Source organism: Lynx canadensis, chromosome A3 (assembly GCF_007474595.2).
Source record: "Lynx canadensis isolate LIC74 chromosome A3, mLynCan4.pri.v2, whole genome shotgun sequence".
NCBI lineage: Eukaryota > Metazoa > Chordata > Mammalia > Carnivora > Felidae > Lynx > Lynx canadensis.
The window spans coordinates 128,237,828-128,252,249 of record NC_044305.1 but is presented as its reverse complement, the minus strand read 5'-3'; the positions used below and the strand labels follow the sequence as shown (position 1 = coordinate 128,252,249).

At 41.2% G+C, this 14,422-nt stretch overlaps 1 protein-coding gene across 2 annotated transcripts in view; it reads right to left on the bottom strand.

Moving 5' to 3' along the window:
• The window catches only part of NBAS (NBAS subunit of NRZ tethering complex), a 333,519-nt gene that overhangs the window by 303,662 nt on the left and 15,435 nt on the right, over positions 1–14,422 (bottom strand). For both annotated transcript variants that reach the window (XM_030311617.1, XM_030311618.1), the window contains exons 7-9: positions 5,987–6,120; positions 3,431–3,564; positions 1,597–1,695 (exon numbers count right to left, since the gene is read on the bottom strand). In XM_030311617.1, coding sequence (XP_030167477.1) covers positions 1,597–1,695; positions 3,431–3,564; positions 5,987–6,120 — 367 coding nt within the window. The remainder of the gene's footprint in view (positions 1–1,596; positions 1,696–3,430; positions 3,565–5,986; positions 6,121–14,422) is intronic.

Here is a 14,422-nt window from a genome sequence, read left to right as displayed (position 1 = left end):
GTATCGAGAACGCTAAAAGAATATGAAACTACAGAAACTTTCATACACTGCCTCTGTCCACTTGCAGAACCATTCTGAAAAACATTTGCATTGCCTAGTAAAGTTAAAGATGTACCTCCTCAACAACTCAGCAGTTCCACTTCTACTTATATATCCTACAGAAACCCTTGCACGTATGTGTCAGAGGAATGCATGATCATTCTGGCCACAGTACAATTCTTATAACAAAAAAAAAAAACAACTGGAAACAAAACAAATTTTCATCTACAGAGAATGAATAATTATGCTGCAATATATTCACAACATGAAATATCCTTTTTTTTTTTTTGATGTTTATTTTATTTTGAGAGAGAGCACACATAAGCAGGGGGAGGGGCAAAGAGGGAAGAGAAAGAGAATCCCAAGCAGGCTCCACGCTGACAGCACAGAACCCAACGCAGGGCTCGATTCCAAGAAACGTGAGATCATGACCTGAGCCAAAATCAAGAGCTGGACGCTTAACCAAATGAGCCACCCAGGTGCCCCCCATAACATGAAATATCGTACTGGTAGTTAAAACTGAATCTCAAAGTAAGACCTGTGTGTCTTCCTTATGATTCCATTTATATAAAGTCAAACAGCAAAACTAAATATGAGTAAGTGGTAAAACTATCAAGAAAACAAAAGACTGATCAACACAAAATTCAGGACAGTGGTTCTCTCTAGTGGGGAGGGGGTCAGGGAAGAGTACAAACTGGGCTCTGGTAGATGTGGGTTCCTTTGCAGAACGAACACTTCATAATAAATTCTAAACACAAAAGGTCAGACCTAGGACTGAACAGAATACAAAAAATCCATACCTTTTTTCATCCAAAAGACTTAAGTACAGAGAGGATCAGAGAGTTTAAGGACTTGCAAACAGACACAGACTCACTGTCAAAATACAGAATTCAAGCTAGGTTTGCCTGATGCACAACTTGATATTCTTCCCATCTAGAAAACCAAAAAGTTTGCTTGGCTAACTTAAAAAATAGATGGAAATTTCATTCTCAAATAACAAAATTAAAGGAGAGAAATCACTGGAAGTAGAAAACGCCCAATTTTCAAGTAACCCTCAACGTAGGTGGCCAATACATGGAGAAGTGTCATATATGAAGAATGGGCGAGGGCTGTAGGAATGAGCTGTGCAGCAATGAGAGCAGCTCGAACCTGCCGAGAAGGAGAGGATGAGGGAAGGAATGTCTACTGAGACCTCTTGGGCAAGGGTACTTCACATGCACAGTTTGAGGAGTTCTTGCAACACGCTAGAGTTAAAAGTTAGGTATATACTCATTTCACAGATGAGTAAAATAAGACTAAGTAAGTGAAGAGAGAAGAAAGGCTTCCTCACTGAATACTCCCCTTGCCCCATCTGGCTCAGAGCTGTCCGCCAGATGAACAGAAATGCTCACACAATGATTACATACAAATTAAAGAGATTTAAGATAACTATGCACGAGAGAAAGAAACGAAAAAGCCAAAATAATCAAAATGGACAATTTCTCCTCTCTGAAACAGTGCCAAGACGTCTACATCCACCTAATACTCTACCATATAAGAGAAGAAATGGTTACTTACCTGTGACCAGGATGGTAAATAGCTGTGTTGATTCCGTGAGGGTAATGACTACTGAAGCTGAAACAGTGACTCTCTTGATAGCTCTGATTTGTTCCAACACTAAATTTAAGAAGGTAAATAAGAAATAAATACCAGTAAGGCACAGTGAGAGACCAAAAAATACCCACTGAAATGTCTACACTTAAAAGACAAACACCACCAGGGGCGCCTGGGTGGCTCGGTCGGTTGAGCGTCCGACTTCGGCTCAGGTCATGATCTCACAATTTGTGAATTTAAGCCCCGCGTCGGGCTCTGTGCTGACAGCTCAGAGCCTGGAGCCTGCTTCGGATTCAGTGTCTCCCTCTCTCTCTGCCCCTTCCCCGCTCATGCTCTGTCTCTGTCTCTCAAAAATGCATAAACATTTAAAAAAAAATTTTTTTTAATAAAAAATAATAAATAAACAAATAAATAAATAAATAAGACACCACCAAATACACCTGAGGATGTAAAACAACCAGAACTCAGATACATTATTTGTGGGAATATGAGTGATACAAAAACTCTGGAAAAAGGTCTAGAAGTTTCTTACAAAAATAAACTATATCTACCCTATGACTCAACAGTTCTGCTCAAAGATAGTGACCAAAGAGAAATGACAATGTATATCCACAAATAGTTAAATAAGAATGGTCACAACAGCTTTATTCACTGTAGCCCAAAACTGGAAATCAGAATTCCATCAAAAGAAGAGCGAACACACAAATCGTGAATGTTATGGTCTGAACGTCTGTGGACACCCCTGCCCACCACAGATTGAATGTCTGCATCCCCCGGAACATTCGTAAGTTAAGACTCTCACGCCAATATGATGGTATTTGGAAGTGGGGTGTTTGGGAATTAATTAGGTCATGAGGATAACACCCTCACAAAAGGAATCACTCTTCTTCCAAGAGGCCAGAGAGCTAGCTAGCTCTATTCCCACCACATGCAAACAGCGGTCTGCAAGCCAAAAGACCACAGCCCAACCATGCTGGTACCTAGAATAGAATTCCACCCTCAGGAAGTGTCAGCAGTAAATTTCTGTTGTTGATAAGTCACCCAGTTATGGAACTCGGTTGTAACAAATCAAACTAAGACACATGAAATATTCATACAATGAAACACAATGTATTATAATAAAATGGAATAAACGGATACATGAAAAAATGCAAATAAATCTCAAAATATGCTAAAAGAAGGAAGCCTTAGACAGAAGGGTGCATACTATGAGTCCATTAATGTGAATTACCAGAACAGGAAAAACTTATCTAGAAGAAGAATAAAAAAACAGCAGTTGCTCTAAGGGTGGGTGTAAACGGATTCACTGGGCAAGAGCATGAGGGAACTTTCTAGCATGATGGTAATGTTCTGCATCTTAATGGAGGTTTGAATTGCACAAGCACATGCATTTATCATAATTCATTGGCTGGTACACTTAAGATCTGTGCATTTCATTTCATCTGCAAATTTTACTTCAAAAGAGAAAACTATAAGCAAATATTGAACTTTAATTAATGACACGATGTGGAGGTATTTAAGTATTAACTCTGAAATTAATTAACAAAGAACACTGATTAAATGGCTAAATAGAGGGATGGACAGAAATGTGATATAGCAAGTGTAATAAAATCCTCATTCTAGAATTTAAGTGAATGTATATGAATATTCACTATACAATTGTTTCAACCTTCCTATTATATTTGCAATTTTTCACAGTAAAATGCTGAAAGAAAAAAAAACAAAACAAAAGCTGACACTAAGCCAGAGAAATAAACATTATGTCAAACCGGAGTTCCCAAATAAAGTATATTTTTACCTTACAAGGTAACTTTTAAGTTCTCCTCGGTAATTGATGACCAGGAGTTCTGCAGACCACTGTGCACTGGCTTTATATTCTAAAAATATCAACCCAGCAATGGCACAGCTCAAATCACCTGCTAAACTGGATGCCTGCAGAAAAGAGGTAAATTAAGTCACTAAAAAGATACCACACAGAAGTTAACATGTGTGCAATTGGAAGACGTCCCAGACATTGGCCCTGCCAGGGGCACATTAAGACAGCCCCAGAACTGATCTGTATACTAAAGAATCATGCAAATCAGAGTGCCTAGAACCAGACACACAACTCTAGACCTGCCCTCCCAATCAAAGGCTAGAAGCACACAATCCTCTTTGGATGAGAGATTCTCCTAGATTCGTGAATTTCTGTTCAGACTGTACTTCTATTGTGTGTATGGGGGGGGAGGGGAGCAATGCCACAATTCAACTTCAAAGAACTCTAAGATACTTCAGATTCTGTGTCTCCCTCTCTCTCTGCCCCTCCCCCACTCATGCTCTGTCTCTCTCTGTCTCAGAAATAAACATTAAAAAAAAATTTTTTTTTTTAAATAACTCTGAGATACAGAACTCAGATATCACCTTCCAAATGTTGATTTGCATTGCCTGCAGGAAACAATGCTTCAAGAAAAAAGCCTCACTTAATTCCCATTTGCCCCATCGACAAGTAAAAGGAAAAGGCACTTAAAACACTCATTCAATGGCAACCTTTTTCCATTAACTAAATATCAGGCTATATTGCTAAGGATTTGAAGGCACGTGCACCCTAGGAAGCACACATAATAAAGTTTATCACCCTGAATGACTCCTGTCTAGAACCACCAAGACTGTGACCACATGTGGCTGCTGAACACTCATACATGGCTAGTCCTAACTGAGATCGGCTACAAAAGTAAACATGAAATTTCAAAGCCTTGGTATCAAAGAAAGTATCTCGTTAATACTCTTTACATGGATTACATGCTGAAATAATATTTGTGATATACAGGATTAAATATTAAATAAATTTCACCTGCTTTCTTTTACTCTTAATGCAGCTACTAGAAGAGTTAAAATCACACATGCGATCATATATAAAGTTCACATGACTTTTCTATCAGATAGTGCTTAGTCCAGGAAACAGGGATCCAAACTTCCTAGTTTGATTCCCCAGGACTTCCATAATAGGAGCCTAACACATTTTTTCAAGTTTTTCCACTCATTATTTCTGAACAAAAACCATTCTCTATATCATAAGTTCTTATCCCCAGCTTCTCATTAGAATCAGCTGAAAAACCTATAAACAGGGGCGCCTGGGTGGCTCAGTCAGTTGAGCGTCTGACTCCAGCTCAGGTCATGATCTCACTGTGAGTTCCACCATCAAGCTCTGTGCTACAGCTCAGAGCCTGGAGCCTGCTTTGAATTCTGTGTCTCCCTCACCCACACCCTCCCCCGCTCACTCGTGCTCTCAAAAATAAACATTAAAAAATTAAAAAAAAAAAAAAAAACCTATAAACAATATTAATTCCCAGAACCCACTCCCATCAATTAAATCAGAATTTTTATGGGTCGAGTCTAGAAAATCAAGTAATTTTTTGTTTTTCTTTTCCTTATAAAGCTTTCCAGGCAATTCTAAGATGCAGCCAGAGTTAGAAATGCTGTTGTACCTGTCTCTGTATCTTGGGTCATTCAAGGAAGAAGCACACAAAGTGAAAAGTGCTGGGTCCCTGAAATTGTTTCACTTAGGAGCTGGATTGCCATGGCAACAGCCTGGGCCCCCCCCCCCCCCCCCCCCCCCAATTCAATTTTAGTTTTCCAAACTGTAAAGCGCAGATAATATCTGTCCAATCTACTCGAAGCATTCTTGTGAACATTAAATGAGAATATATGTCAAACTCATTAATAAAGTATAGAGCACTACACAAATACAAGTTATTACTACCAGTCATTTCTTCACTCTCCCTTTCAATTTCTATCCTTTTAGGATGACAGACGCAGTTCCTCTGAAAGCTGTTCCCTATTGCAGCAGCCCATTGACTGCTCTTCCCCCCTGGAACTTCTCAACAGCTTTTACTCTGTTTAGCATTTACTTCCCACCATGGTTTTTTGGGGGGGGGTGGTTGTTGTTGTTGTTGTTTTAAGGTTTTGTTTTTTTTTTAATGTACTTATTTTGAGAGAGAGATAACATGAGCAGGAGAGGGGCAGAGAGAAGGGAGACAGAGAATCCCCAGCAGCCTTCACACCATCAGCACAGAGCCCAATGTGGGGCTTGAACCCCCGTCAAAACCAAGAGTCAGACACTCAACCGACTGAGCCACCGAGGCGCCCCACTTCCCACCATGTTTTGATGCCAATGGATTACCTCTGAACACCGCACTACAAGATACAAAGGAAAAATATTTCATGTACAGATACCTACCTACTAGATTCTGAATATCTTAAGTTCACAACTTACTCAGACTTACATTTCTATTTGCCCTCTTTCACATTCATTCAAGCACCTTCACATACTTGTTTGAATGCCTTTCATGTAATGAGCTTCCGGTTAGATACATACCGGGGTAATAACAAAGAGTTCGCTTCCCATGAGATCAAACACCCTCACGGTTCCCGTACTTTCAGCGTAGGCCAGCAGGGTACAATCGTAACTCCATGCTACACGTCTCCACTGGGGTTTTGGGTCTTTTGGAACTATAATGAAAGGAAAAGAAGTGGTTTTAACAATGTGTTATAGGGGCGCCTGGGTGGCGCAGTCGGTTAAGCGTCCGACTTCAGCCAGGTCACGATCTCGCGGTCCGTGAGTTCGAGCCCCGCGTCAGGCTCTGGGCTGATGGCTCAGAGCCTGGAGCCTGTTTCCGATTCTGTGTCTCTCTCTCTCTCTCTGCCCCTCCCCCGTTCATGCTCTGTCTCTCTCTGTCCCAAAAAAAATAAATAAACGTTGAAAAAAAAAAAAAATTAAAAAAAAAAAAAAACAAAAACAATGTGTTATACAGATAGTTTAGTTGCAGTAACTATAAATGTAAATTATTCAACTCTATTACATCCTCTCCCAAGGATTTCTAATGCTTCAGTTCAATCGAAGAGAACAGTTCCCAGAAAGCCACTTCAAGTAAGAGTGGGACATACGAACCAGAGCCAGCTCTGCCCCGCTTACTCCCGAAGGAAAGACTGTGACCCCAGTGGTCTAGTGAAGGCTGAGCATGCCCTGGTGTGGCAAAGGCCTGGGAACAGCGCACCTCAAAACACTCGCGAAGTTAAAACGGATCAAAAGCAGAGAGAGTGGGCAGAAAATAATTCCAATCCAGTGAGTTCCGCATCTCTAACAGCAAAAAATGAAAACTTCACCTGAAATCTTCTAAACATACCAAATACAGATACCAAGGAAATACAACGCAGTATTCTGCAGAAGAAATATACACATGCATGTGTAATACACAGACACAGATATTAGGTAAATCAAGTACTATCCTGGATCAGTCATGCGATTATAATATTTTAATAACCAATCTTAACAATCTAACACCTCTACTTTTTCTGTTCTGAATTTTTCAGTACAACAATGAAGAAAAAAAGCTGTCGGCTACAAAAAAACAAACAAGAAAAGGGACAGTGAAACTCTCGACTCTGTTAGCTTTGTTTGAGGCTTTTGATGTTTTGTGGGCTTCAGTTGTCCCTCATTAGAATGCCAGCACTGAAGAGACAGGGCCACTGCCTTTTCCTTTACCAGCAGGGACTCCAGATGATTAGGGGACTGACAAGGTGACACAGCGAGTCAAGAGCAAAGAAAGCCCTGGACCTACGTGTCCTGCCTTCCCAAACAGTGAACACTTCGCCACCACACACTCACCGCCTCTCGGTCGGAGTTTGGACAGGGCCTCAGGACGGCCTCAGAAAGGCTTCCGAGATGCACTGGCTTCTCTCTACTCCCCTAACAGAGTCGCCCAGTTAAGGCTTCCCTGTCTCTTGCGGAGACGCTCACAACAGCCCCCCCCCCCAAGTGGTCTCCTCCCTTCCATTTTCTCCCCAATAGTTCCTCAATACTCTCCAAAGAGATCTTTCTAAGGGGAACAGATCCCACCCTGCAGCTGCATGGTTCTCCATGTCCAACAGAATGAAGTCCAAACTCCTCCACATGCACCAACGGCCCCATACAAATAGCCCCATCACAGCCTTCCAGTGTCCCCTCCTACCACTACCACCTCCACATATCCGACGAGCCAACAACACAACTGGCAAAAAAGCAAACCACGCGCACTCGAGTCTCAGCCTTTTGTACACATTGCTACCTCTACCCAGAAGGTTCTTTTTTAATTTTTTTTTAAACATTTATTTATTTTTGAGACAGAGAGAGTGAACAGGGGAGGGGCAGACAGAGAGAGGGAGACGCAGAATCGGAAGCAGGCTCCAGGCTCCAAGCTGTCAGCACAGAGCCCGACGTGGGGCTCGAACTCACGGACCATGAGATCATGACCTGAGCTGAAGTCGGCCGCTTAACCGACTGAGCCACCCAGGCGCCCCAGAATGTTCTTCTTTAGTACTCCTCAAATGGTTCTCTTTTGTTACAGCCACCTGTGTTAACAAGTGGCTACCTCCTCCTTCCTGGACATTCTCCCAAACTGACTGCTCTCCTCTTTGTGCCCCAGATATGCTGTACAAAACTCCCCCATAGCATTGATCGCATCGTATTACGTTGTTTCCGTGACTGATGCCCCCACCAGTTTCTGAACTCCATGAAATCACAGACAGTGTCCTACTCAACACTGCCATCCTGGGACCTGGAACAGAAAGTGATTAGTTTCACTTTCTAATCTTCACTAGTAAGTGAAGACTACGTCTTTCAGAGAAGTCTGTATTAACAGGACAAGGTAACAGTAAGAGTTTAGCATCCTTCAAGGACTACCAATTAAACATGAATCACATAACTGAAGACTTCTTTCCACCTAAAAGAGATAACACAGAATTCAGACTTCCCTCTTATCTCTGTAATACCCATAATATATGTTCTTTATATGAGGAAAGTGTACCAGACATCAAGGAGTTTCTCTATTTATCAACAGGTAAAAAGCATACCAAAAAAAAAAAAAAACAATCCAAGGGGGTCTTTGAATACAGGAGGGTCTAGTGGATTTATTAAAGACTAACAAAATACTACATACACTCTAGAAAAGCAACTTTTTTAATGATAATAAAATGAAGAAAAATATCAGTTCTCTGTCTTTATAAAGCTAAAAAAAATCCGAACTTGGAAGTAAACACAGGCACAAAATGATAAACAACACAATGCAAGACCCACATACACACAGATGCCACATAAACACCAGCAAGAGGACACTTTAATGCCCTGAAAAATATTCATGTGCTCAAGAAACACAGCAATATTTTTCCATTATTACTGTTTTACCTGTGATAACCGGGTTTTTTCCTCTTATTTCATTTTGCTAGGATAAACAGATTTATGCACCACATTCTGTTTCTGTCTAAAATAGGTTCCATCTAAAGGGGATTTGTTTTTACTATTACTTCTAGTTATAGCCAGTAGCTCCAGAAAACTCCGCATGTGTTTTGACCCAGATAAAGACGTTTTCATTACAAAATAAGATTTCACATAGCAATGTAAAAATAAAGGCTTTATCAACAGATTCTTCCAGCCGACTGTGTGGTTTTGGAGAGGAACAAACAGTCCAGATTTAAGTGTTAATGGGGTTGTCTGAAGGGTATTCAGAAAGGCTGCTGGTCAAGTTAACCAGCAGTCTGACAACTTCCACGTTCATGGTCAGACTGTTCATTCTTGCTCATATCTTGCACCGGCTGCAGTCCCTTCAACCTGCCTGGGTGCCAAGTTCTTTCCCACCTTACGCTTTTGTCTGTGCTGTTTTCTCAGCCTGGAACCCTTTCCCTAAGCCCTCTCCTGGCTCCTTTTCATCTTTCAGGTCTCACTTTATGTACCACTTCCCTAGGATGCGTTCTCTGACCACCCTGGCTAAAGCAACCCAAGGCCCCATTATTCGCCACTGTCCACTGGTTTCATTTCCTCCACATATCTGATCCCAAACGATTATGCACATGTTTGTCTACTTTTTATCATCTGTCTATTCACTTAAACTATAAATTCCAAAATGCCTGGGCCTGGGTCCATCTTGTTCCGAACTGCCTCACCAGGGCCTAGCACACTGGTGGTAGCAATCAGCACTCAAGTGCTAACAGAGTACACACTAATCCAGTGCTCAGCCGCCCGGATTAGAAACACAGGACAAGATTACGAGGTAAGGAACACTGGGTTCTCTTCTCAGTGCTGCCATAAAACCAAGGGGTGTGACCCTGGGGAGATCACCAAGGTGCCGCTTGGTCATTTGCAAAATGAAGGGTTGAATGAACAATCTCTCCCGGACTCACTCTGACTGCTAAATCGAGAACCAGTGAGCAAAAGCAAACTAGTGGGGCTATGAAGACTTGGAGTCTTGAATGTATGAAGTAAGTACTGGCAAAGACATGAGAAAAATCTTACAATCCTAGAATGAGAAAGGTCTAACCATGATGAGAAACTCTGAAATTATACAGGGAAAAGAAAAAAAAAAAAAAAAAAAGCAAATGTAGTCACAAGAGAAAAAACAAAACAAAACACCACCACCATAACAAATTTCAAAGGAAATCAATTGGGTGACAATATTTGTAACATATGTGACAAAGTATTAACATTCATACTATCAAGCCAATAAGAACAAGTAAGCTAAGGGTAATATAGGCAAAAGGGTATGATCTAGCAATGCACAAAAAAATAAAAATAGCCACTTAACATATGCTCTACCTAATAACTAAAAAAAATGCAAATTGAAAATGAGATACTGATTTATCCTTTGCCAGTGAACCTAACAAATACTTCTTAAATAGGTAACAGCAGAGCAAAAAAACTGCTTCCATCATACCTTTTTCATAGTTGTATATACAGGTGGAACCTTCTGGAAAGAATTACAGCAGTAGCTATTTGAGTACTACACCCAGACACAAACAGGATGTCTTTCCAGCGCTGGTGAAGAGGGATGGGGGAGAAGATGGGTAAGAAAAAGAGGAAGGAAACAAGCCACTGTAAACAACGTAAATTTCTATCAAGAGGAGAACAGATGAATAAAATGCAGTTCACATTCTTACAGGGGAAGACTGTGGCTACGCTGAAAAGACTGAAGTGCATCTGTACGCACTGATTAGGAAAGACATCGATACAGTCAGAGGGAGAGCAAGCTGGGAACAAAGTCCACAATAGGATCTCGACTTGTTAATGACAAAGTCAATCCATATATGTACAGGTTTACAGAAGCAGAGGTTTTATATTAAATCATTAATATAAGTCACCGTGAGAAATGCAAATGGAAAAGAAACTTTACGTTCTCTGCCTCTGCACTGTTTGAATTTGTTACCTGTATGTACTGCTTTTGTAATAAAATAAACAGGGTAACTAGTTTCAGACTAGATCTCCCACCGTGAAAGAAGAATATGTCAAAGACCCGTTTCAGATGTCAAAGACCCGTTTCAGACGTTATCTACAGGCAGTGCAAGACTGTGACCCCAGGGAGAGGCTGCTTTCAGCCAGTAGGCACCTTCTGGACTAGGCACCTTCTAGACCGCCTTGTGTGAAGAGAGACCTCCAGCTGCAGGTGCAAATCTCAAGGAACTGAGCAGATAAAGAATGGAGTCACAGAGCTACACGGGAGCTACAGAGCTGAAAACCACCTGCAAGGCAGCTTTCCAGAGGGAAGTGAGGCAGGCAGAGAAGGAGATTGAAAAATGTGCAGAGATGAGCCCTGGGTCTTTGGCCACACACACACACACACACACACACACACACACACACATTCCACAGGGCCACACCGCCAAGGAGAAGGGGACTGACTATCGGCAAAAGCGACTTCCAGAGGTGGAAGAGGATTTGGAAATGTTTGAGTTCCGCCTCATCAGAGTGGAGAGACGTTCATGAACACTCGGAGCTTTCATAAGACATCCCAGAAAGACTCCATCATAAAGTAGGACTAACCTAACCCCAAAATAAAAGCTATTCTAAACCTATGTTAGAAGACTTTAAAAAAAAAAAAAAAAAAAAAAAAAAAAGCCTTAAAAAATTAAGCTGATTAACTACTTCCCAGAGCAAACCTCAATACTCTAGTAGGGATGATAACAAGGCTCGCTAACTCAGCTCCATAATGTTGAACGTACAATCCAAAGTGCAGGAAAATATACACAATCATGGGAAAACCCAGCCAATAGAAACACGCCCAGAAATGCTACAAACTGAGGAATGAGAGACAAGGACTTCAAACCAGCTATTATAGCATAGTTGGGAATTCAAAGAAAAACATAAACATAGGCAGTATACAGAGAATGTCAACAGAAACGTGATGGAAGCTACAAAATATCAAGATATCGAGCCAGGTTCTAGAAATACAAAAACACAAAAGACGGTGTCTGGGCCTGGGCTGTCATGCGGCCCACCAGGCCACCAGTGCACTGAGGGAACCTCAGCTCCTCACAACAGGCGAACTACTGCTTGGTACCAGAAGCTCTGGTTTACAGGATCTCAAAATCAGAAATAGGAGAAAAATCTCTTAACATAGTACAGCTCTAAAAAAAATAAAAAAAATTTAAAAAAAAAGTCTAATTCCTTGTGGTAGTATTTAGGTCACTATTCAAGACAGGAAGAGAAGACTAGTATTTATGGCCTGGCAAACAGAGCCAAAACAAGTTGCAACCCACATTTAAAACATTCTCAAATGGCATATATTTTATAAAGCAATAATTGAAAAATATCAAAGTGGAACCAAACAGTTCCTATTTTAGTTTGCAGACTCTGCAATATGTAGTTTCAAAAATGCATTAACAACAATCTGGTTCCTTTTCTCCAGGCAGACACAGGAAATCTCATTTGGCATATGAGAGTTATTCCTATAAAGAAGAGTCAGATAATAAGCAAATGATCATTACCTCAAATTATATGAAATGGAAAGAAGCCATTAATGCAGCATTAAGGTCATAAATTCATACATTTGGAAGCCAACAAAATAAAACATTAGTTCGCAAAGCATTATTATCCCATCCATGCTGCCACATTAACTGTATGCACTAAAACCTCTAACAAATATTATAATTTGTGTGAAATACAGAGGGATAAGCTTCCTATTTTCATGTTAACTTGTAGATCTTTCAGTTTACGTACTGGTTAAGAGTGGATGGGGGCGCCTGGGTGGCGCAGTCGGTTAAGCATCCGACTTCAGCCCGGTCACGATCTCACGGTCCGTGAGTTCGAGCCCCGCGTCGGGCTCTGGGCTGATGGCTCAGAACCTGGAGCCTGTTTCCGATTCTGTGTCTCCCTCTCTCTCTGCCCCTCCCCCGTTCATGCTCTGTCTCTCTCTGTCCCAAAAATAAAACGTTGAAGAAAAAAAAAAAATTAAAAAAAAAAAAAAAAAAAAAAAAAAGAGAGGATGTCTAATGTCACAGCTCAAAAGGACCCTGCATGTCTGAATCACTCCAACATGCTGAACATGCTTCTCAGCAGCTCACCACGGGCCCCCCAAGCCCTCACCCAACAGAAGCACAGCACTGGGAAAAACATAATTGAATATCTATCCCTAAATTATCCTTCTGGGAACATCTTGATCCTTACGCATTACTTAAGCCAGGTCTGGTCTACTTTAATAAGCGCTGGTGAAGATTACTGAGACTAAATTCAGAAAATGCTAGTACTCCAAACTTTAGAAATGCACACACACCACTCTCCTTCTATTATTCTCAACAGGTTACTAAGCAAACAGGACCTCTTATCTACCCTTATTGTTTGTGGCATGTATACACATTTGTGTGCAGTAAGAATAAAAGCATGGTGGGGGCAGGGGACACCTGGATGGCTCAGTCAGTTAGGCTTCCGACTGACTATTCTGGCTCAGGTCACAATCCCAGGGTTGTGAGATCAAGCCCCATGTCAGGCATAGAGCCCGCATAAGAATCTCTCTCCCTCTTCCTCTGCTCCCCACCCCCCACTCACTCAGTCTCACTTTCTCTTTCTCTCTCCCTCCTTCCCTCTCTCTACATACAAATTATAAATCTATATATATATACAGTCATGAACTTCTAAAACTAACTCACAGGAAATAGACAAATATACTTGGTTCACACACAAACTTACAAACATTATTGTAATAGTTCTCAAGTGTCATTACCCATTTGATAGGGTCAAAAACCGTGTGCCTACTATGGTGTTAGACACCATGCTAGGCACCAGGAACAAAAAAAAAGCTGAATAAGATGGGAGCCCTGCCTTCAAAGAATTTACAGTCTAACCGGGAAACAGACAAGCATAGCAACAACTAAGGGGAAAAAAGCAGATTAGCCTATGTATGGTGATACATGTTCAAACAAGCCCAAGGAAAACATTAAGAAAGATGCACAAATGAGGAGGAAGCAGGCAGGGAGGGAGGTTTCCCAAAAGAGCTGATGCCTGAACTGAAATATGCAAGACTCGTTAATTAAATATAAAAGTGAGAGTTTCTAGGCAAAAGGAACTATCTGTACCAAGGCGTGAAAAGCACGGGGCGGGGAGGGGGCTGGAAAAGCACAAGAGGATCTGTGCTAGAACACGGGATGTATGGCAAGGAGATCTTAAGGGACACACAGACTGAAAGGTCAGAAAAAAATGAGCTGCACTCTACAGTCAGTGGGGAACAAACGAAAGATTTTAGGCAGATTAACAGTACTGGTAGCAGTAGCAAAAGCGATCACTTAAGGTCTCCTAAGTACTTAGCATACATCAGACATTATGCTAAGAGCTTTACATATATTAGCTCATATTGTTTCCACAACCCAATCTATAGTATTATGCCCATATTACAGATAATTGAAGCTCAGAGAGGTACGGTAACATCCAAGGTCACATTTCTAGAAAGCAGGGGAGCCAGATTTGAAGGGTAACCTGACAGAATTCTCATTTAAGAGCAATGAATCTGGTGTGAAG